At 40.3% G+C, this 16,431-nt stretch overlaps 2 protein-coding genes across 4 annotated transcripts in view; one reads left to right on the top strand and one right to left on the bottom strand.

Moving 5' to 3' along the window:
* tbc1d5 (TBC1 domain family, member 5) overlaps positions 1–11,892 on the top strand; it is a 19,289-nt gene extending 7,397 nt beyond the window's left edge. For 2 of the 3 annotated variants that reach the window (XM_014011239.1, XM_014011240.1), the window contains exons 4-23: positions 588–639; positions 782–890; positions 1,021–1,110; positions 2,013–2,087; positions 2,207–2,274; positions 2,367–2,469; positions 2,789–2,877; positions 2,982–3,032; positions 3,120–3,189; positions 5,003–5,175; positions 5,262–5,404; positions 5,776–5,882; positions 8,286–8,371; positions 8,461–8,735; positions 8,939–8,992; positions 9,704–9,915; positions 10,007–10,106; positions 10,213–10,292; positions 10,367–10,627; positions 10,703–11,892. In XM_014011239.1, the coding sequence (XP_013866693.1) occupies positions 588–639; positions 782–890; positions 1,021–1,110; positions 2,013–2,087; positions 2,207–2,274; positions 2,367–2,469; positions 2,789–2,877; positions 2,982–3,032; positions 3,120–3,189; positions 5,003–5,175; positions 5,262–5,404; positions 5,776–5,882; positions 8,286–8,371; positions 8,461–8,735; positions 8,939–8,992; positions 9,704–9,915; positions 10,007–10,106; positions 10,213–10,292; positions 10,367–10,627; positions 10,703–10,996 (2,492 nt within the window). In that variant the 3' untranslated portion in view covers positions 10,997–11,892. The remainder of the gene's footprint in view (positions 1–587; positions 640–781; positions 891–1,020; positions 1,111–2,012; positions 2,088–2,206; positions 2,275–2,366; positions 2,470–2,788; positions 2,878–2,981; positions 3,033–3,119; positions 3,190–5,002; positions 5,176–5,261; positions 5,405–5,775; positions 5,883–8,285; positions 8,372–8,460; positions 8,736–8,938; positions 8,993–9,703; positions 9,916–10,006; positions 10,107–10,212; positions 10,293–10,366; positions 10,628–10,702) is intronic. The other variant, XM_014011241.1, reaches the window with a different exon arrangement.
* A 2,133-nt stretch (positions 11,893–14,025) lies between these two features.
* LOC106519521 (inactive phospholipase C-like protein 2) overlaps positions 14,026–16,431 on the bottom strand; it is a 35,697-nt gene continuing 33,291 nt past the window's right edge. The window contains exons 11-12 of the mRNA XM_014011236.1: positions 15,295–15,404; positions 14,026–15,175 (exon numbers count right to left, since the gene is read on the bottom strand). Coding sequence (XP_013866690.1) covers positions 15,014–15,175; positions 15,295–15,404 — 272 coding nt within the window. The 3' untranslated portion in view covers positions 14,026–15,013. The remainder of the gene's footprint in view (positions 15,176–15,294; positions 15,405–16,431) is intronic.

Below are 16,431 nucleotides of genomic sequence, written 5' to 3'. Positions count from 1 at the left end.
ATATATATATATATATATATACGTGTGTGTGTTTGTGCCCCTACTATTAGTCCCCTCTGAATATTTAAATAAGAGGTTTGTGGAAGAGTTCATACAGATAAAAGCTGACTGATGTCTGAGTCAGAGACTTGACAGATAAAGCCTTGGGCTGAACGGGTGTTTTTCTGGTTAAGTGTGAGAGAAATAAAGTCTCATGGCCTGGCATGTTGTGGATCTGATGAATATTCATTCTGAGCATCCCTGTGGACTGATCTACCCCTTTAACTAATGTTGACAGACAGCTCTGACTTGAGTTCAGCCTGTAGGACAAATTAGACTTATTATTTCCAATAAAGAAGAAGAACAGTATGGAGCTTTAATTTATTTCACTTTATTTTTTTATGATCCTTTTCCTCTCCACTGCAAAAGCACTGCACTGTGTAAAAGAAGGCCTAAATTATAAATGTACGGTCAGTTGAAGGCAATAAAAGGTTTGTTTTTATAGTTTGTAATATTGTTGAGTTAAAAATTGACCATCTTTATCAGATTTGTTTCTATTTTCTCTTTCTTTTACTAACATCTTTTKTTGTTGTGTTCTTTGTGATCAGGAGGATCTCTTGACAGCAGCTCTAACTCTCAGTCCACTTTCCACTCATACAGGTACGTTTTTCCACTATACCAAAAATGCTTGGCCCAGTTCACCGCTGTGATCTCTGATTTTACTGCTGGATGACAGGTTTGATGAAAAAGTGTTTCCAAATTTGGATGTGGAGCTCATAAATTTTGTTTCTTCCCCGTGCAGGAAAGAATGGGACGACTTGTTCCTCAACAGTAATTACCTGGCCAGGATCCGGCAGGCTGGCATCAGCGGTCGGCTGAGGAGTAGCCGCTTTCGGAGCATGTGTTGGAAGGTTGCTGTCAAATAGATTAGGAGTTTTTGAAAATAAAAGCCCAGAGTTTGTGCTAAGAAGACAGCTTTATGTGTGTTTATGACCCTATATGTATTGTTTTTTATTGAGGTAACAGTCTGTGTGTCTGTAGTTATACCTGGAGGTTCTTCCTGAAGATAAGAGGCAGTGGATCAGCAGGACCAAAGAGCTCCGGGCCCAATATGAGAAGATCAAAGAGACGGTGAGGGTGCCTTTTCCCAGACAGTATCTTGATCACAAATCATCATACAAACCTTTTTTTCTAGACAAACGGCACTTTGCACGTATCTGAAATCACCCTCCGTTTGTTTTATAATTTTTTTCAGAGGAGACAGACTTCCTTGTAATAATTTAACGTTCTCCAGTGCAAAAGTTCTTAAAGCTTTATAGTAATCCAGGCAAATCAGGATTCAAAAAAAAAAAAAATCTGAAAAGTTTTCTTTAGACATGTTTTTAAATTAGATTTCACTTCAGATCTTGCTTTTTTAAGCTGCTTCAAACAAACTTATGAATGATTAAAGCTTGAGGAAAAAATGGGATGAGCCTGTGTTGTTTATACACTTAAGAAAAAAAAACTAAATGGGACCTTTTAGCTCTCAGTTTTTTTAACTTGAAGCTTGTTAAAAAGACACAATTAGTTTTTTTGCTACATTTACAAAAAATTAAATTTAACACATAAAAATATATTTTGTTTAGAAAGCTGCCTTATAAACARCGTTTTTTTAATGTTCGTGGGATATATTATTGAGCAGCTTTAACAAACWCAACCCTTTTTCCTTTAAAACAGTCAGGTGCGGGGAGTGAGTTATAATTGAATAAATTAAAAAAACGTAGTAAAAGTTAACAAAATAACATATTTAAAACAGATTTAAAATGGCACAAGTCTCACTCTTGTTTCAGAATATAAAGAGAATTTTGCACACTACTAAAACGATCTCACTTATTGAGGAAACCAAATGAATTGAATTGCTAACATCACTACCCATTGTTTTAAAATTTAAATAATCACTCCAAACAATAAAATTGTATTGCTGCGGGTTTTGTGGGACTTTTTGATCTCTTATGTGTCGGACTTTAAATGTTGTGCATTTTTGTTTTTCACAGCACATCACTAACCCACGTAAAGCTGCAGGTCAGCAGGACCTGGTGGTCAACAACCCGTTGTCCCAGGATGAAGGGGTGAGGCTCTGTGCACTTATAGTCTCATTATTTGTTTCCCCACATTTTGACTTAAAAAAGACAACCCTGATACAAACTCATCAGGTTGTTTCATTGTAATATTATTTATTTCTGTCCAGAGCTTGTGGAACAAGTTCTTTCAGGACAAAGAGCTGAAGGGGATGATCAAGCAGGAYGTGTTTAGAACGTATGTGAATCTGATTTTCAGCTCCTGTTTTCTGCTGCCGCCAACATAAAGTGATGWTCTTTGTTTGTTGTTTTTTTTAAATTTGCATAAAGATTCCCTGAGATCCGGTACTTTCAGGACGAGGATGTGAGGACCAAGTTGACGGACATTCTCTTCTGTTACGCCAGAGAAAATGAGCAGTTACTGTATAAACAGGTACAATTTGAAGAATTTAAAGAAAGCCACAGTTTTGGTAATTGTGTGTTTTTGTGTGCAYGGTAAGTTAAGACAGAAGAACAAAAATGCCCTTGTAACCTAATCATTACAAGTGTCCGTATTAGGTCCCAGTAAATGAATAGATGGCCAGTTCAGCATCTTCTTTGCAAACTGGAAGTGACACTCAGTCGATCAGTGGCTAATAATCTCTAAATTAAAGCTGCCATCACAGATTAGAAACCTCGTGTATCATTATTACAGAAGGTCTGAAGCATGTTTTCTGTCTGCCCCGGCCCTCTGTGTTTCTGTGTGTCTGCAGGGGATGCACGAGTTGCTGGCTCCCATAGTGTTTGTGCTGCACTGTGACCACCAGGCCTTCCAGCATGCCAGTGAGACCGCCAGCCCCGGGTCAGTCTGTTCCCGTTGAGTTGTCTTCAGCACACTTCACCTCTGCCCCTCTGCAGTCAGTGTTTATTTACAATCACCAATAATTAATTTATCTTCTTCCACAGTGAGGAGATGAAATGTTTGCTGAACCCTGCGTATCTGGAGCACGACGCTTAGTGAGTTCGGACGTTTTACCCTGTTTTACATTTCTTGTTTTTGGATGTTTCCACTCCGCATATTTACTTGTGCTTCCTCCGGCGCAGCGCCATGTTCTCGCAGCTGATGGAGACGGCGGAACCCTGGTTCTCCAGCTTCGAGAGGGAAGTGAGGAAGGTGGGTTTGTTGCTTAAAAGCTGCGCTTGACTTTTGGATTCGATCGTGCATCGAAGCGCGTCGACTCAACGCTTTGCATGACATTTGAGGTGTGCTTTGTAAAAAAACAAAAAAAAACTGAAGGTTTCGGTCCTGCTTAATCTGACTTACACAGCCTGTTGCCATGGTAACAGCAGGTGCACTTTGGCAAACACAAGTTGAGCAGCTATTTTGTCAGATACTACAGAGGCCCATAGGGTTATATAAACTGCATCTGTTTAGTTCAAACAAACCAATCTGAAGACGCTGTCACTCCAGACGACTTATGAAACATTTTTTATGTCTAAATTGCTAAGTGCAACAATACATGTACCCGTATCGAACCGTTCAATACACACTTGTATCGAACAATACAGATTTTTTTTAATTTATTTTATCAACTTGTCTTCTGAAGATGCTCTGTGTTGAAGGATCAGAGGATCTGTGTTCGACTACTCCACCTAGGCTGTATTTTCGAGCGCAGATCCATGGAGAAACTTGATGTTTCAGCAACATTTAAGTTTAAATTTAATTTAAAAACAGTACTTTTGAAGTTAAACAAATGTTCATAAATAATTTCAATAAATTACAAGTTTAAAAGCTCATGGAAATTTCTGTTATTTGTATCGAAAAAAATATTTAACCGTGAGACTAAAATATCGAACAAACCGAATCGTGAATTTTCTGTATCGTTGTACCCCTAATATTTGATCAATTTGTTTGAATTACATTATGTACACACTGAAAAGAAGCTTCCTGTTGATTTTTTCAATTCCACCTTCAACGTAAATGTCTTTAAAATGTTCATAAGTTGGCTTAAGTTGTCTAGTGTGACAGGGCCTTGAGCTGGAGATGTGCAGCTGGAAACACCAGCTCTGTGTGGTCGCTCCAGTTAAAACCTGGGATTTAATGGAGCTTAGATGGACTTCTTTTTGGGATACATGGCTGGGGGGAGAATTATTTACACAAACTACAACTTTCTTTGTCAATATTGCTACAACATTGCCATCAAAAATAAAAATAAAATGAAGCCACGCATCTCTATTCTCCATGACTGTTCTAAAAACAGCAGAACCGTCCTGTGAAGAAGTGGGCGGAGTCTCAGCTTGGGTTACAAGGAGAGGGGCTGGGCTTAGGTTGGGGTGGGTTGGAGTGTGACTTGTGACATCACAAATGGAGGTGTTTGAAAACAGTTCATTTCAAGACACAGAAAAATACATTTACTTATAGTAAAAATACCTCTGGGTGTATTTTTTTGGTGCTTGGACTGTTTTTAGAAGCAGTACAGACCCAAATGTAAGTAAAAAAAGGTGAATTTTGCRTATTAGGTCCCCTTTAAAGTACCTTAAACCTCTTTGGCAGAAACTTAAACATGATTTTACCCATTTTGTCACAAAATTGCACATTTTCTTTTGAACTTGGCTCAGCCAAAGTGAAACAGGAAGTGACATCAAGGGGAACTCTTTATGAAAGAAAACACTTTAGTCTTTGGTTATTGTTTCAATAACCAAAGACTAAAGTGTTTTCTTTATGAAAGAAAACAGTTTAGTCTTTGGTTATTGAAACAATATTGACTCAAACTAATCTAAATATCTATTAAGAGAGAAACTGTTCAGCCTTTAGGTAGGTTATAAACAGGATTCKATGTTATGTGAATTGTTATTTAAGCAGCAGAAACTTGCAGGATCTATTTTGCTAACTGGGACAACTGCACTTTTTAAACACGTGCTGAATGTTGATTAGGTGGATGYTGTGTTTCATGGTGTGCCAGTGAGATAATGAGCTGCTTCCTCAGGGTAAGGAAGAGATGCTGACCAGCATCCCGTTCGCTCGGCCCCAAGACGCTGGGCCATCTGTTGCCATCGTGACCAAAGTCAACCGCATCCAGGACCAGCTGGTGAAGAAGCACGACGTTGAACTGCACATGCACCTAAACCGGCTGGAGATCGCCCCCCAAATCTATGGCATGTCAGTATTTAAACTTTCATCTGGTCCAAGTATTTAATGGACGCAGTTTTCAGCAGATGCTGTCTGGGATTTCTGTTTGTTTCCAGCCGGTGGGTTCGTCTGCTGTTTGGTCGTGAGTTTCCTCTGCAGGACCTTCTGGTGGTGTGGGATGCTCTGTTTGCTGACAGCATCACTCTGGACCTYGTGGACTACGTCTTCGTTGCCATGCTGCTCTACATCCGAGATGCTTGTAGGCTCCTTCCATCCATCCAAACAATCCAATGAATGTGAATGAATGTGTTTGTGGCGTGTTATTTCATAAAACACACAAACAAGTGGAAGAATAAGATTTACTCTGTTCACATTAATTATATGTGGTCACATTACCTCAAACAGAATACTGTCTATTAGTTTTGCCATCTTTTTTTTTCTTCTGTAAGTGATGCAACCTTATCTGTCAGGCTGTCTGTTTGCACTGAACATAAAACAAACAGTATCTGCAGCTCTGTAGCACAATCTGTTATTCTCTATTAGAAAGGTTTTACTTGGATTCTAAAATTGAGTTCTCTTTTAAAAGTAAAATATATAATTAATTAGGCTGTTTTTGTTCTTTTTTTTTAGTAATTGCTAGTAACTTCCAGACCTGCCTGGGCCTGCTGATGCACTATCCTCCAATAGGAGACATCAACGCTTTGCTGCAAAAAGCTCTGTTCCTTCGAGATCCCAAAGTAAGCCAATGTTTAATTATAACCACATTTATTGTTGAATGAGCTCTTTTTATAGTCTCCAGTCTTCTAAAATACCCTAATGCTGTGTATTTCCTGCTGCCTCTTTGCCATACGTTAAGTGAAGAAAAGGAAGTGAGAAATGTTGCAATAAATCTTGCAAAGGGGGTGTGAGGCTTGGAGCAGGGATATACCTACTCCTACACCTTCACTCACGATCTGCCACACTTAGAGTGATTTATTTTATTTATTTATTTGTTTTGTTCCGAGGAAGGAGAAGATTTGCAGAAGTGAAACACCGACACGCAAAAACTGGGGGTTGAAATCCTCGAGCAACCGCCTTGTAGTTTATAACCCTCAAAAAAGAAGCATCTTTAAAGTGCTGCTGCACTGTGAAGAAGTGATAAGATTCTAAAAAAAAATAAGTTAAAATTGGCAGCAAATGTTTCTGTTCCAGTCCCTCACTTTAAAGTGATTATTAGTGTCCAGAGGGCATGAAAGGTATGAAGCACAGGTTCAGCCAAAGGTGTGAACTTTGAGGTTAATAACTAAAAGTTGTTTATTATTTACATTTAATCTTTGTGTCTTTATAAAGAAATCATTCTGCTCTTAAACTCACATTATAATGTCAGAGATGGACTGATGTGGTGTTTATAGACTCAAACACTTCACTTCTTTTCAGTAACAAACCTAAAAGTWTAGATAATATTGACACAGTTTAATCTTAAACCCAGCAGTTGGATAATCTAGGATTTTTTTTGTTTTTGTTTCTTTCAAACTGTCTGATTTAAATGTTTGAACAAGTAACCAGTTTGTAACAAAGTGACTAAAATTTGCCTACATAAGCATTTTCTTTGCATTCAATTCCCCCCTCCAGTTTGCTCCGGTTGAAAACGTCTTTAAATCTTTAAACCACGGTTACATTTTACGCTCTGCTTCACGCCTTTTGTTGAAAACTTTTAGGTGTCAGCTTTGTGAGAGTTTGGTTTTCCTACCACAGTACTGATTATGAGTGCAACGAAGTGCTTAGTATAAAAAGAACACAAAATTCAAAGGTCTGCTGTTCCCGCTGTGAAACTGTTAATGCTGTAGCTGCTTCCTCCTTCAACAGGGTTCATGTGATGTGAGGCACTTCTGCAGGCTGCACTGAAAACACAACTAGATGTTTAAACTCGAAGCACTTGTGCTTGATGTTGTTGACACTTTGCTGATTTTCTTAGCGGAAAAAGTGTTGAAAATACTTCATTTAAAAAAGCTTTTTTATTTTTGTAAATGTGAACATTCTGAATTGAATTGTTTTCTCATATTTAACAGTGAAACTGTTTTGTTTTACTCTGTCTTCTCACCTACAGAAAGTTAATTTACATTTAGCTAAACTATTTATTTATTTTTATAATTATAATCAGATTATATATCAGGGGTATCAAACATGGTGGCCCTCAAAGAGCCAGTTGTGATCAACTTTGACATTTTGTGTTTAACTTTGACTAAACARTACAGCTACAGCTGAGCACAGCTGATAAACACAAACTGGGCTCTACCTGGTATTTCCTTCATGGAAACACTGTTTTAACATTCTCTTATAAACACTGAAAAGTACTACGTGTACTTCTAATTGGGAAAGAAATAAAGAATTCTAGTATTGCTAATACTACTAGTAGTTTTACTCGGTGTTGAGTTGTCAGCTCGCTGCCATTGAACTCTCCTACTCTCTAACAGGGAATTCCCACTGGAGGGGCGTTCCAGTTTAAATTTATGACTTGTAAGTGGGAAATTCCTACTTCCCAGAACAACCGGGCTGCAGAAAAATACAGTGAAATGGAGATTTTACATGGTGAAGTAATCTGTGTATGGTTCGTTCTCCTGTTTTTCCAGTTCAAAATAAAACGGGAAAATAAATAATCAGGGTTTTTTTGTTGTTTTAAATTAAATTAGAAAAATGACAATTGCAAAATTGAAAAATAGGCCACATTTGTTTATTTTTTTTAATAGTTAAAGCAGTGTTAGTGCACCATTTGTTGCATGGAATCATGTCCTGAACTCCTGGTGCATTACGTTACCATTACCTCTCACCATGGATGTGTTTCTTACTTGGAGGGAGTTGATGATCTTAAATAGCTTTAATGTTCTAAGTTCTGCAGAACAGAAGTCAAGTGCTGCTGTTACCAATATTTTTAGGAATGTTTTCTGTTATTAAGCAGTCTTCCAGCTTCTATGAGCTCTCAACTCAACTCAGTATATTCATATTTTAAGACATTATTACATCGCTGAAGCTGTTGCTGGCCTCAACATGTCGGGATGGCCCTTGAGTCTGACGAGTTATATGTCACTTTTTTTTAAATTGTTTGAATGGTTTGTGAGCAGTACTAAAGACACASTAATAATTTTTTCTTCTTCTTTTTTTAGAACAATCCTCGTCCTGTAAACTACCAGTTCCAGCAGAACCTGGACTACTACAAAACAAGAGGAGCTGACCTGATGAACAAAACTCGGTACAATCCAGTCAAATCCAGTCAGCAAAGAAGTCATTCTTCTTTTCTTTATGTCTTGTGTAAGTTCTTCTGTCTTACTCTTGTTCCAGGTCTGGTTCCGGGACCAAAGCTGCTCCTCTCAACATGAACAAGGTCTCCAGCAGCCTGCTGAACTTCGGCAGGAAGCTCATGGGTCCAGCCGTGTCCGGTGTACCCCCCATAAACACTGAGGTGCACGCAGCCGCCTCCTTGTCTTCCTCTTCGTCCCTGGCCTCGGCGCCCGCACCCGTCCTGCAGCACCCGCTCGCCGCGCCGCCTCCGAGCCACGCCCACACTCAGAATCGTCTGCTTAAATCTGAAAGTATGCCGGTCCATCTCAGCAAAGGTGAGGAAACGAGAACAAAACAAATTCAGAGCTGGTCTGGATTTGTTGCGGGACACACAACGCGATCTGTCGTTCCATCCTCCACCACTGCTTTTTATGTTTCTAAATCAGCAGTTAGAGACTAAAAACTGACCCGCATGTTTAATTTAACACCAGTCATCGGTTTGTGTGGCAGCATCAGCTTTGACTCTCTTGTCTGTTAGATGGAGTTTCAGAGGGAGTGTCTCTCCAAGCAGAGGCTCACACTGAGGCACAAGGTAACCGCTTGTGTGACAATCCTCCATTTTACAAACCTGTGTGCCTTTTTGTGCTGCATGCTCAGCAAAATAATAACATGCTCTGCATCCTTTGTCTGCTGCTAAATGGGCATAAGTCTGTGTGGTTCATGTGATGATGGACTCTGACCAGCAGGGGGCGATGTGGAGTACCTCTGTCTCTGGTTTTATTTATGTTTAAACCTGTCCAGGTGTGTTACTGTACTCTGACCAGCAGGGGGCGATGTGGAGTACCTCTGTCTCTGGTTTTATTTATGTTTAAACCTGTCCAGGTGTGTTACTGTACTCTGACCAGCAGGGGGCGATCAACTTCTAAGATGGAGCTTATTGCATAAAAACGATCAGTTATTTTACATTTTTTGCTAAAAACTTGTAACTTTGTTTGTGTCACTGTAGTTATTTGTTTTAGACTTATTTTATTTTGCTCTAAGATGGAAAATAAATGTATTTAATAATAAAGATTTAGTTTTTATTCATCTGAAACTACAAAATGATGACAAAACTCCCAGCAGCTCATAAGCAGTATAATTATGTCTTGACAAGACATTTTACATTAATGTATCATTTGAATGAAAATGTCTTTATTTTTTCACATAACTTTAAAGATTTATGTTGAAATCATGATGAAGTTTAAAAATCGTACCTTTATTAACCTAAAGTGAACCTTTCTGTGTTTCCCTCCATCGTTCTCAGGTCAAAGTTCTCAGATGGTCAGCTCCTCCCCGAGCACAGAGAGCCTGTCCGGTGGGCGGGGTCAGTCCACTGCCTCCCCACCCCAACCCCTCTCCAGAGGAAGTGATGTCAGCACTTCATCCCCTCCCCTTTCTGCCACCAAGAAAGAATCCTTCTTCAGCATCACTCGCTCTCGTTCTCACAGTAAAACCATGAGCAGAGGGAGGGAGACGGTGAGGATTTTTCTTGTTCAGCTTCTCTCGACTTCCCCTTTGATCCTCCTTTTCTTTCTTATCTTCTGGGATTTTATTTGTGTAACAACAGGAGGAGGACCTGGAGGCGCAGGTGTCGTTCCTGCAGGGGCAGATTAATGACCTGGAGGCCATGAGCAAGTACTGTGCCAAAATGATGAATACACACATCTGTGAGTTCAAGTTGTTTAAAAACATTTGTCACATAAGTTGTTTTAACTATTCATTAAGAGTGACCAAGATTTGAGTTGTCCACGAGCGACGGTTGTTTTTCTGCAGGTAAAATCCAGGAAGTGATTCTCCAAGAAAACCTGAATAAGGAGGATGAAGTTCTGGTGTCACTGGCTGGACTTAAACAGGTGAACTTCTGAGCGGATGTTAGCAGATTTGTGATGTTCTGTTCAGTTTTAATGATGTCACTGCCCCCCCTCAGATCAAAGACATCCTAAAGGGGGCGCTGCGCTTCAATCAGAGTCAGCTGGAGTCGGAGGAGAACGAAGAGATCACCATCGCCGACGATCACTACACTTCAACGGCGGCTGCGGCGGCGGCGGCTCTGAAGACCGTCAATCATCACAGCGAGACCCCGGCAGGGGGAGGCGGGAGGTGGGGCCGAGACGCCCATCTGGATGGGAGCGAGAGCACCGACGAGAAAGAGGAGGAGGAGGTGGCGATAACACCACCTGAGCAACAGGTTAGCAGTCTGACAGTCTGATTAAAATCTGTCCTGTGGACCCTTGAGATATTTTGCTGATTCTGGTTTTCACAGGCAGCGTCGTCTCTGGGCTCAGACGGTAGGAACTGGGATGACTACATCCTCGTGTCCCAGGATGGGGACCTGCTGGCTGAGGGCAGGGACGGCGGAGGGGGCAGGGCCGCACCCGAGCACACGCTCGCTGCGAGGAGAGGGCGCGGCGTGGTGCGGATGGAGCCCGAGGGCGCCCCGATGACTTTCCACGACCCGCTGACGGCCGGCGCCGCCTCGGGCTCCTCCAGCCCAGAGGAGGGCTCCACCCACAGCAAGGACTCCGACTTCACCATTGTCAACCCCAACGACCTGTGAATGAGTTCATCGCCCCCTGTTCTCCACCTCTGCTTCATATTTTCAGAGGGGGAGCGGGGTCTAATAAATAAAAACACTCTTGGGGGTGTCAGCTGCTTTTGATGGCCTGCCACCAAAAACTGCTGTTAAAATTGCACATGTGAACTGTGATGTTTAGTCACAAAAACCTCATACTCTGTCTCTTTAATCGTCATCTGTTCCACGTCTGTCCTGATGCTCGAAGCTGTCTCACCTCGCATGTCTCMTCATCACGTTGGGCCTTTTGTTTTTCTTGGGAAATCATCTTCCTCACCTGKTCCTCTTTGTTGTAGTTCCCCTCTCTGCAGACAGAGGGTGCTGTTGAGCTGCGTCACAACRTCTGAAGGATTGGACCTCAAACTGCAGTTCTCCACCACAGGAAGATGCACTCCTCTTAGTGTTCTGATTGAAGGTCTATGTTTTTTTTCCTGAAAGTGGAGATCTAGCCATACATAATGTCCACATGTCCATCTGCCTGTCTGTCTCTGAAACGGTAAGGAAACAAGGAAGATGTCCCCCAGTCGCTTTTGAGGGAAGCCTTCTCCAAAACCAGTGCCTCTGACCATTCTTCTCTCAGCCAAACCAAACCTAACTCTGTGATCTTAGTTCTGTTTTTTTTTTTTTTACTATTATTATTGGGACAGTATTTTAACACTTTAGCCTCTTAATTTCCAACAAAGTGATTCAGTTAAGAAAYGTCTCTTTTTCTGTTCTTTGTTTTTAGACCCTAATCCATTGTGAATGTTTCAGTGTGATTGAGTTTTCACATTAGCAGTGGGCTGTTTTCTGTGCTCTGTGGAAACTTTGTGAGGCAGCCGCTCAGTTAGCGAAAATTAACCCGAGATCAATAAAACTTCATTGCTCTGGCTACATGCTGATGGATGTCTGGGGAGTGCTTTGTCACTTTGAAAACGTTGTTTGGTTTGTTAGGATGTCTCCTTCACCTGGTTTGTTTACAGCACTGCTGCACTCAACAGTAATCATCTTTCAAACAGGTACATATTACCTTCTGTGAACTGCATTTGAGGCATCAGTCCTCAGTGACCGTTTAWAATGTCACAGTTTTAAAATAAACATGTAAAATGTGAGATATAACACAACAAAATGTTATCTGTTGATGGATCCTGGTTGTGACGAAATGTCCACCTTATTAGGTAATGTAATTATGATTAACAAGATTATAAAAAAGTCTCAGATTTGCAGAAACGTGTTTATATTTAGAAATCTAATTACCTTAATGGTAGTTGTTGCAAATTATAAACTCAAACAGATTATCCTGAAGTAGATCAAATGATGCAGTTTGAAACTTTCATGCTTCATGTTTAACTTTGACTAAACAGGAAACAATACGTTCCTCGTCTCATTGCTTCGACTGAGCACCACTAACAAACCATAACGGAGCTCTATGTGGTATTTCCTGCATAGAAACAGTGTTTTGACACAAAAAAGTACTTTGTGTACGACTTAGTAAATGTGAAATAATATAGAAATACTAAACAATTCTGCTCCCTGATGAGTTGTGAGTAGTTGCCATCTTGACTTTTGAACTCTCCCACCTTCCATCAGGGATGTTCCATGCATAATCAACATGCATTCTGGGAGATGTAGTTTATGGCCAGTGCAGCTTATTTTGAGACATTAATATGAGCTATTCAACTCAATTGCACAGTTAAGGCCAACAGCTCAGGGGCTGGACAAGTATTATCTTTTACCTTTTTTAAAGTGTTTATTTTGTTGCATTGAATCATACATTTAAAGTTTACCATTTACATAGAAACTATTTTCATACTAGATTAAGTTTATATGTATATATTTCTTTTCTTTGGTGGGACAGAAAGAATGTGGCCCACGGGCTTTGACACGTGATGTAAGCCAAAGCACTCAGCTCAGTCTGTCAAAAGTCAAACAGAAGCCACATACACGTAGCAGATGTGTGGGCCAGATGTGGTGTCAAGCTGACACTGCTGGCTACTACGGCAACTGGTTTGTCAGTCAGATTTGGGCCAGGTCTGGCAACGATGTCACTGTTTTTAAGATGGCATGTCTTAACTGGCCCGGTTGTGGTTTGGTTTATGGAGTGCTGGCCCATGCATGGACCACATCTGGGCCAACAAAAATCCATCATTCTTTGTGGTACCTGGGGTGAGTGCCTTGTGTGGGCCAGAACTGGGCCAGACAAATTTTGTTATATGGCAAGCTCGAGTCATGTGACTGTCCTAAATCAGGCTGGATGTCTTCCAGCCTAATGTCATCCKTATTGGACTTTTTCTTGTTGTTTCTTCAGTCATTTTGAATGTTTCTAAAGGTAAATAAATACTGGTAGAAACCAGCTCAAACATTTTTAATATAAAGACATTAATCATCAATATGAGAAAACATTGTGCAGATCTTTATCTAAAACGAAACATTGCAAAGTTATCATAAATTTATTTATTTGATGACTTTGCAATGTTTCATTTTAGATAAAGGTGTATTCCAAAGGATGCTAAACTTTTTCTGCAGTTGCAGCCACATTTATCTGAAAAAAAAAAAAGAATTGCAACATTGTGATTTTAAATTAAAGTCAAAAGTTAAATGTATCATCAAGTGTCAGAAACCTATGTTAGTCATGGCTYAAAGCAAAAATCTGGTTGTCTTTTCTGACTGGATGAATGATTTGGTTTCACTTGTCAGTCTTGTGCGATGATGAAACTTAAATCCGATTTAACTGAAAACTACAAAAAAAAAAAAAGGTACACAGACATGCTTCAACTGCRCAGTAAAACATCCAAAAAATCTGATTATTTCTGCTTGTTGATTCGTCCTCGATGAAGCGTGGAGGCCTCAAATGGGCGCCTGTAGGTGTTGTTGGCGGCACATAAGCACGGAGCCATATGCCTGCCTTCCATATACAGCAGCTGAGCGGCCCCAGCTGTCAGCTCGGCCCTGTGCAACACAACTAGTGTCATGAAGAAATCAATCCATATTAAAAAGGCCTTAGCAGGAAAAGAAAAGCAGCCATTTAAACATAAGTCATTGAAAGAAAATGGTCTTTATTTCCTTCTCGTCCCATATCTAATGCAACAACAAGAATCTGGAATGTTTTTCCTTTTTCCATTCAGCATCAATAACTTATGTAAAAAAAAAATCTTTACAGCAAAAGGATAGAATCACATATTTAAGTACTGTACAGGGTTTAGCACGCAAAGTAAACACCTTCAGCAGTAACAGTATCATTTTTTTTTCCCAGAGGCAGACATCAACACGTCTGGAGTTGATCAGTATGGCGGGAAAGAGTGGTTTCATTATCAAGAGGCGGGGTTTCAGGGGAATACAAAAATACAGAATATTGCGTTAAAGGGTGAAGGTGTGAGGACAACCTCACGGCAACTGAATGCAGAGCAGCAAATGTGGGAGCGAAGGGTGTTTAACACAAAAACAAGCTGCAAAAACAAACAAACAAACAAACAAACAAAAACCGTCGAGCAGGATCAAAAGATTTGTCAGTCTTTTTTTTAAAGGGCAAAATATTCTGCAACCTGAACTGATTTAAAGTTGAAATTGCATTTATTTTATTCTTTCTTTTTAATTTTTTTTTGCAATTTAAGGACATATYAGCTGAGATTAACAAGCCTGTTTGATTGTAAAGATGCAATCACGACACACCTTTAGACGTAAAACGAACAGAACAAATAATTGCACACGAGAGGTAAAGAACAAACATTTGGTTTGTTTACAGCTGACAACAGTACAAACACCTGAACCTTGGCTTCGAGTCGAATTACATTCATCTCTTCGGCGTTGCAATTCCTGCATCTCCTACCAGCAGTGCACCTGCAGCTGAAATGTTCAGCAGTAAAGGCTTTGAGTTTTTCATCCTTCTGAGAGACGAGTTGCTGCGATGCCCCCTTCATATTAAGAGTTTGAGAACAAATCAATGGCGTATGAAAGCTTTTATCACAGCCACTTCGACAGAGTTATTTGTTGTTTGATGGCCGCCCTAATAGGACGCAGAGGCCTCTAAGCACTTGCGGTCTCGTCCTGACCTCGCCCCGTTTGGGAGCGACCTCTCCTTAACCCCGCCCCCTCCTTGGTGAGGTTTCCCGTCAGGGCGGCGTCGTGCACCTGCTTCATGTTCTCCCTGACTTCGGCCTTGGCGTGTTTCAGCAGGTCGGCCTGGCCCTGAGGTGGAATAAAGAAAGAAAAAAAGAAGGTTAAAAGCGAGCCGAAGGATGAGCGATGAGCCGAAGGATGAGCGACGAGCCGAAGGCGGCGATTTGTCGATGAGCGTCCCGACTGACCTTCAGGATGGTGATATTCCAGCTGAAGCTCTCGAGTGCTCGGCTGACCTTGGAGCCTTTCAGTCCTTCCTTCATTGCCAGACTCTGCAAAKTTTCATGAGACTCCATAGCTGGAGGGGAAGAATAAATAAAAATAGGCATTTTTGAATTGGGATGTTGTGTTGAAAAACTGAAAGACCATATTTTACTGAAGCCAAACTGCTGATGTGAATCAATATTTTTGTATCAACCATGTCTGTGTTTTAGCAAAATATCTCATGAATTAGTTCACATCTTGTTTATCTGATCAGTGTTTTATTGTTTTTATGAATCAGGTTTACTCTGATGTTGCACCGCTGTCTTGTGGGGTACCCCAAGGCTCAGTTTTGGGCCCAAATTTTATTTATTTATTCTTTTTTTTTGTATTCATTGCCTTTAGGGGATATTTTTTTAATCTGTATGCTGATGTCATCACTTGTTCCTTTCGGACCTCAGAGATTTACAAAGTGACTTAACTCTGTCAGAAACTGTCAGAAATCAAAATATAGCTGAACAACATCTAGATGCACTTAAATGCACTCAAGACTGAGACTCTAGTTGCCCTGATGATTAAATTCCTGATTTGATGATCATTGGACCCTCAAAATGTCACCATTTGTTCCAAAACCTTAGCTTAAATATTGGGGGTCATAATATTATATGTAGGGAAAAAGTGAAGAACTTGGATGTGCTGTTTGACCCTACGCTCTCCTTCGAGTCTCATTTAAAAGAAGTAAAAAAAGATGGCTTTTTATCATCTCAGGAACATTGCAAAAATTAAACACATACTCTCATTTGAAAATGCCGAGGTCCTCATCGATGCTTTTGTGTCATCGTTTACAACTGCAATGCTCTTCTCTCTGGGCTTCCAAAGAGAAGTTTTAAAGGCCTGCAGATTGTTCAGAATATGGCTATCCTCACTAAAACAGGGAAATACGACCTTATCATCATTTTTAAAGTTAAGCTAAAGACCCACCTGTACACTTTGTCTTAAGTGACTTAAATTTTACATTTGTATTTTATCCTTTTTCAATGTTTTACTTGTTCTCACACTTTTTTATGTTGATTTTATCTTTTTAACTGTTCAGCACTTTGTCTGAAAGCGCTTTATAAATAAAG

The sequence above is a fragment of the Austrofundulus limnaeus genome, unplaced genomic scaffold (genome assembly GCF_001266775.1).
Source record: "Austrofundulus limnaeus strain Quisiro unplaced genomic scaffold, Austrofundulus_limnaeus-1.0 Scaffold78, whole genome shotgun sequence".
Classification (NCBI taxonomy): Eukaryota; Metazoa; Chordata; class Actinopteri; order Cyprinodontiformes; family Rivulidae; genus Austrofundulus; species Austrofundulus limnaeus.
Note: the sequence above shows the minus strand (reverse complement) of the source record. Positions and strands in the feature narration are given on the sequence as shown.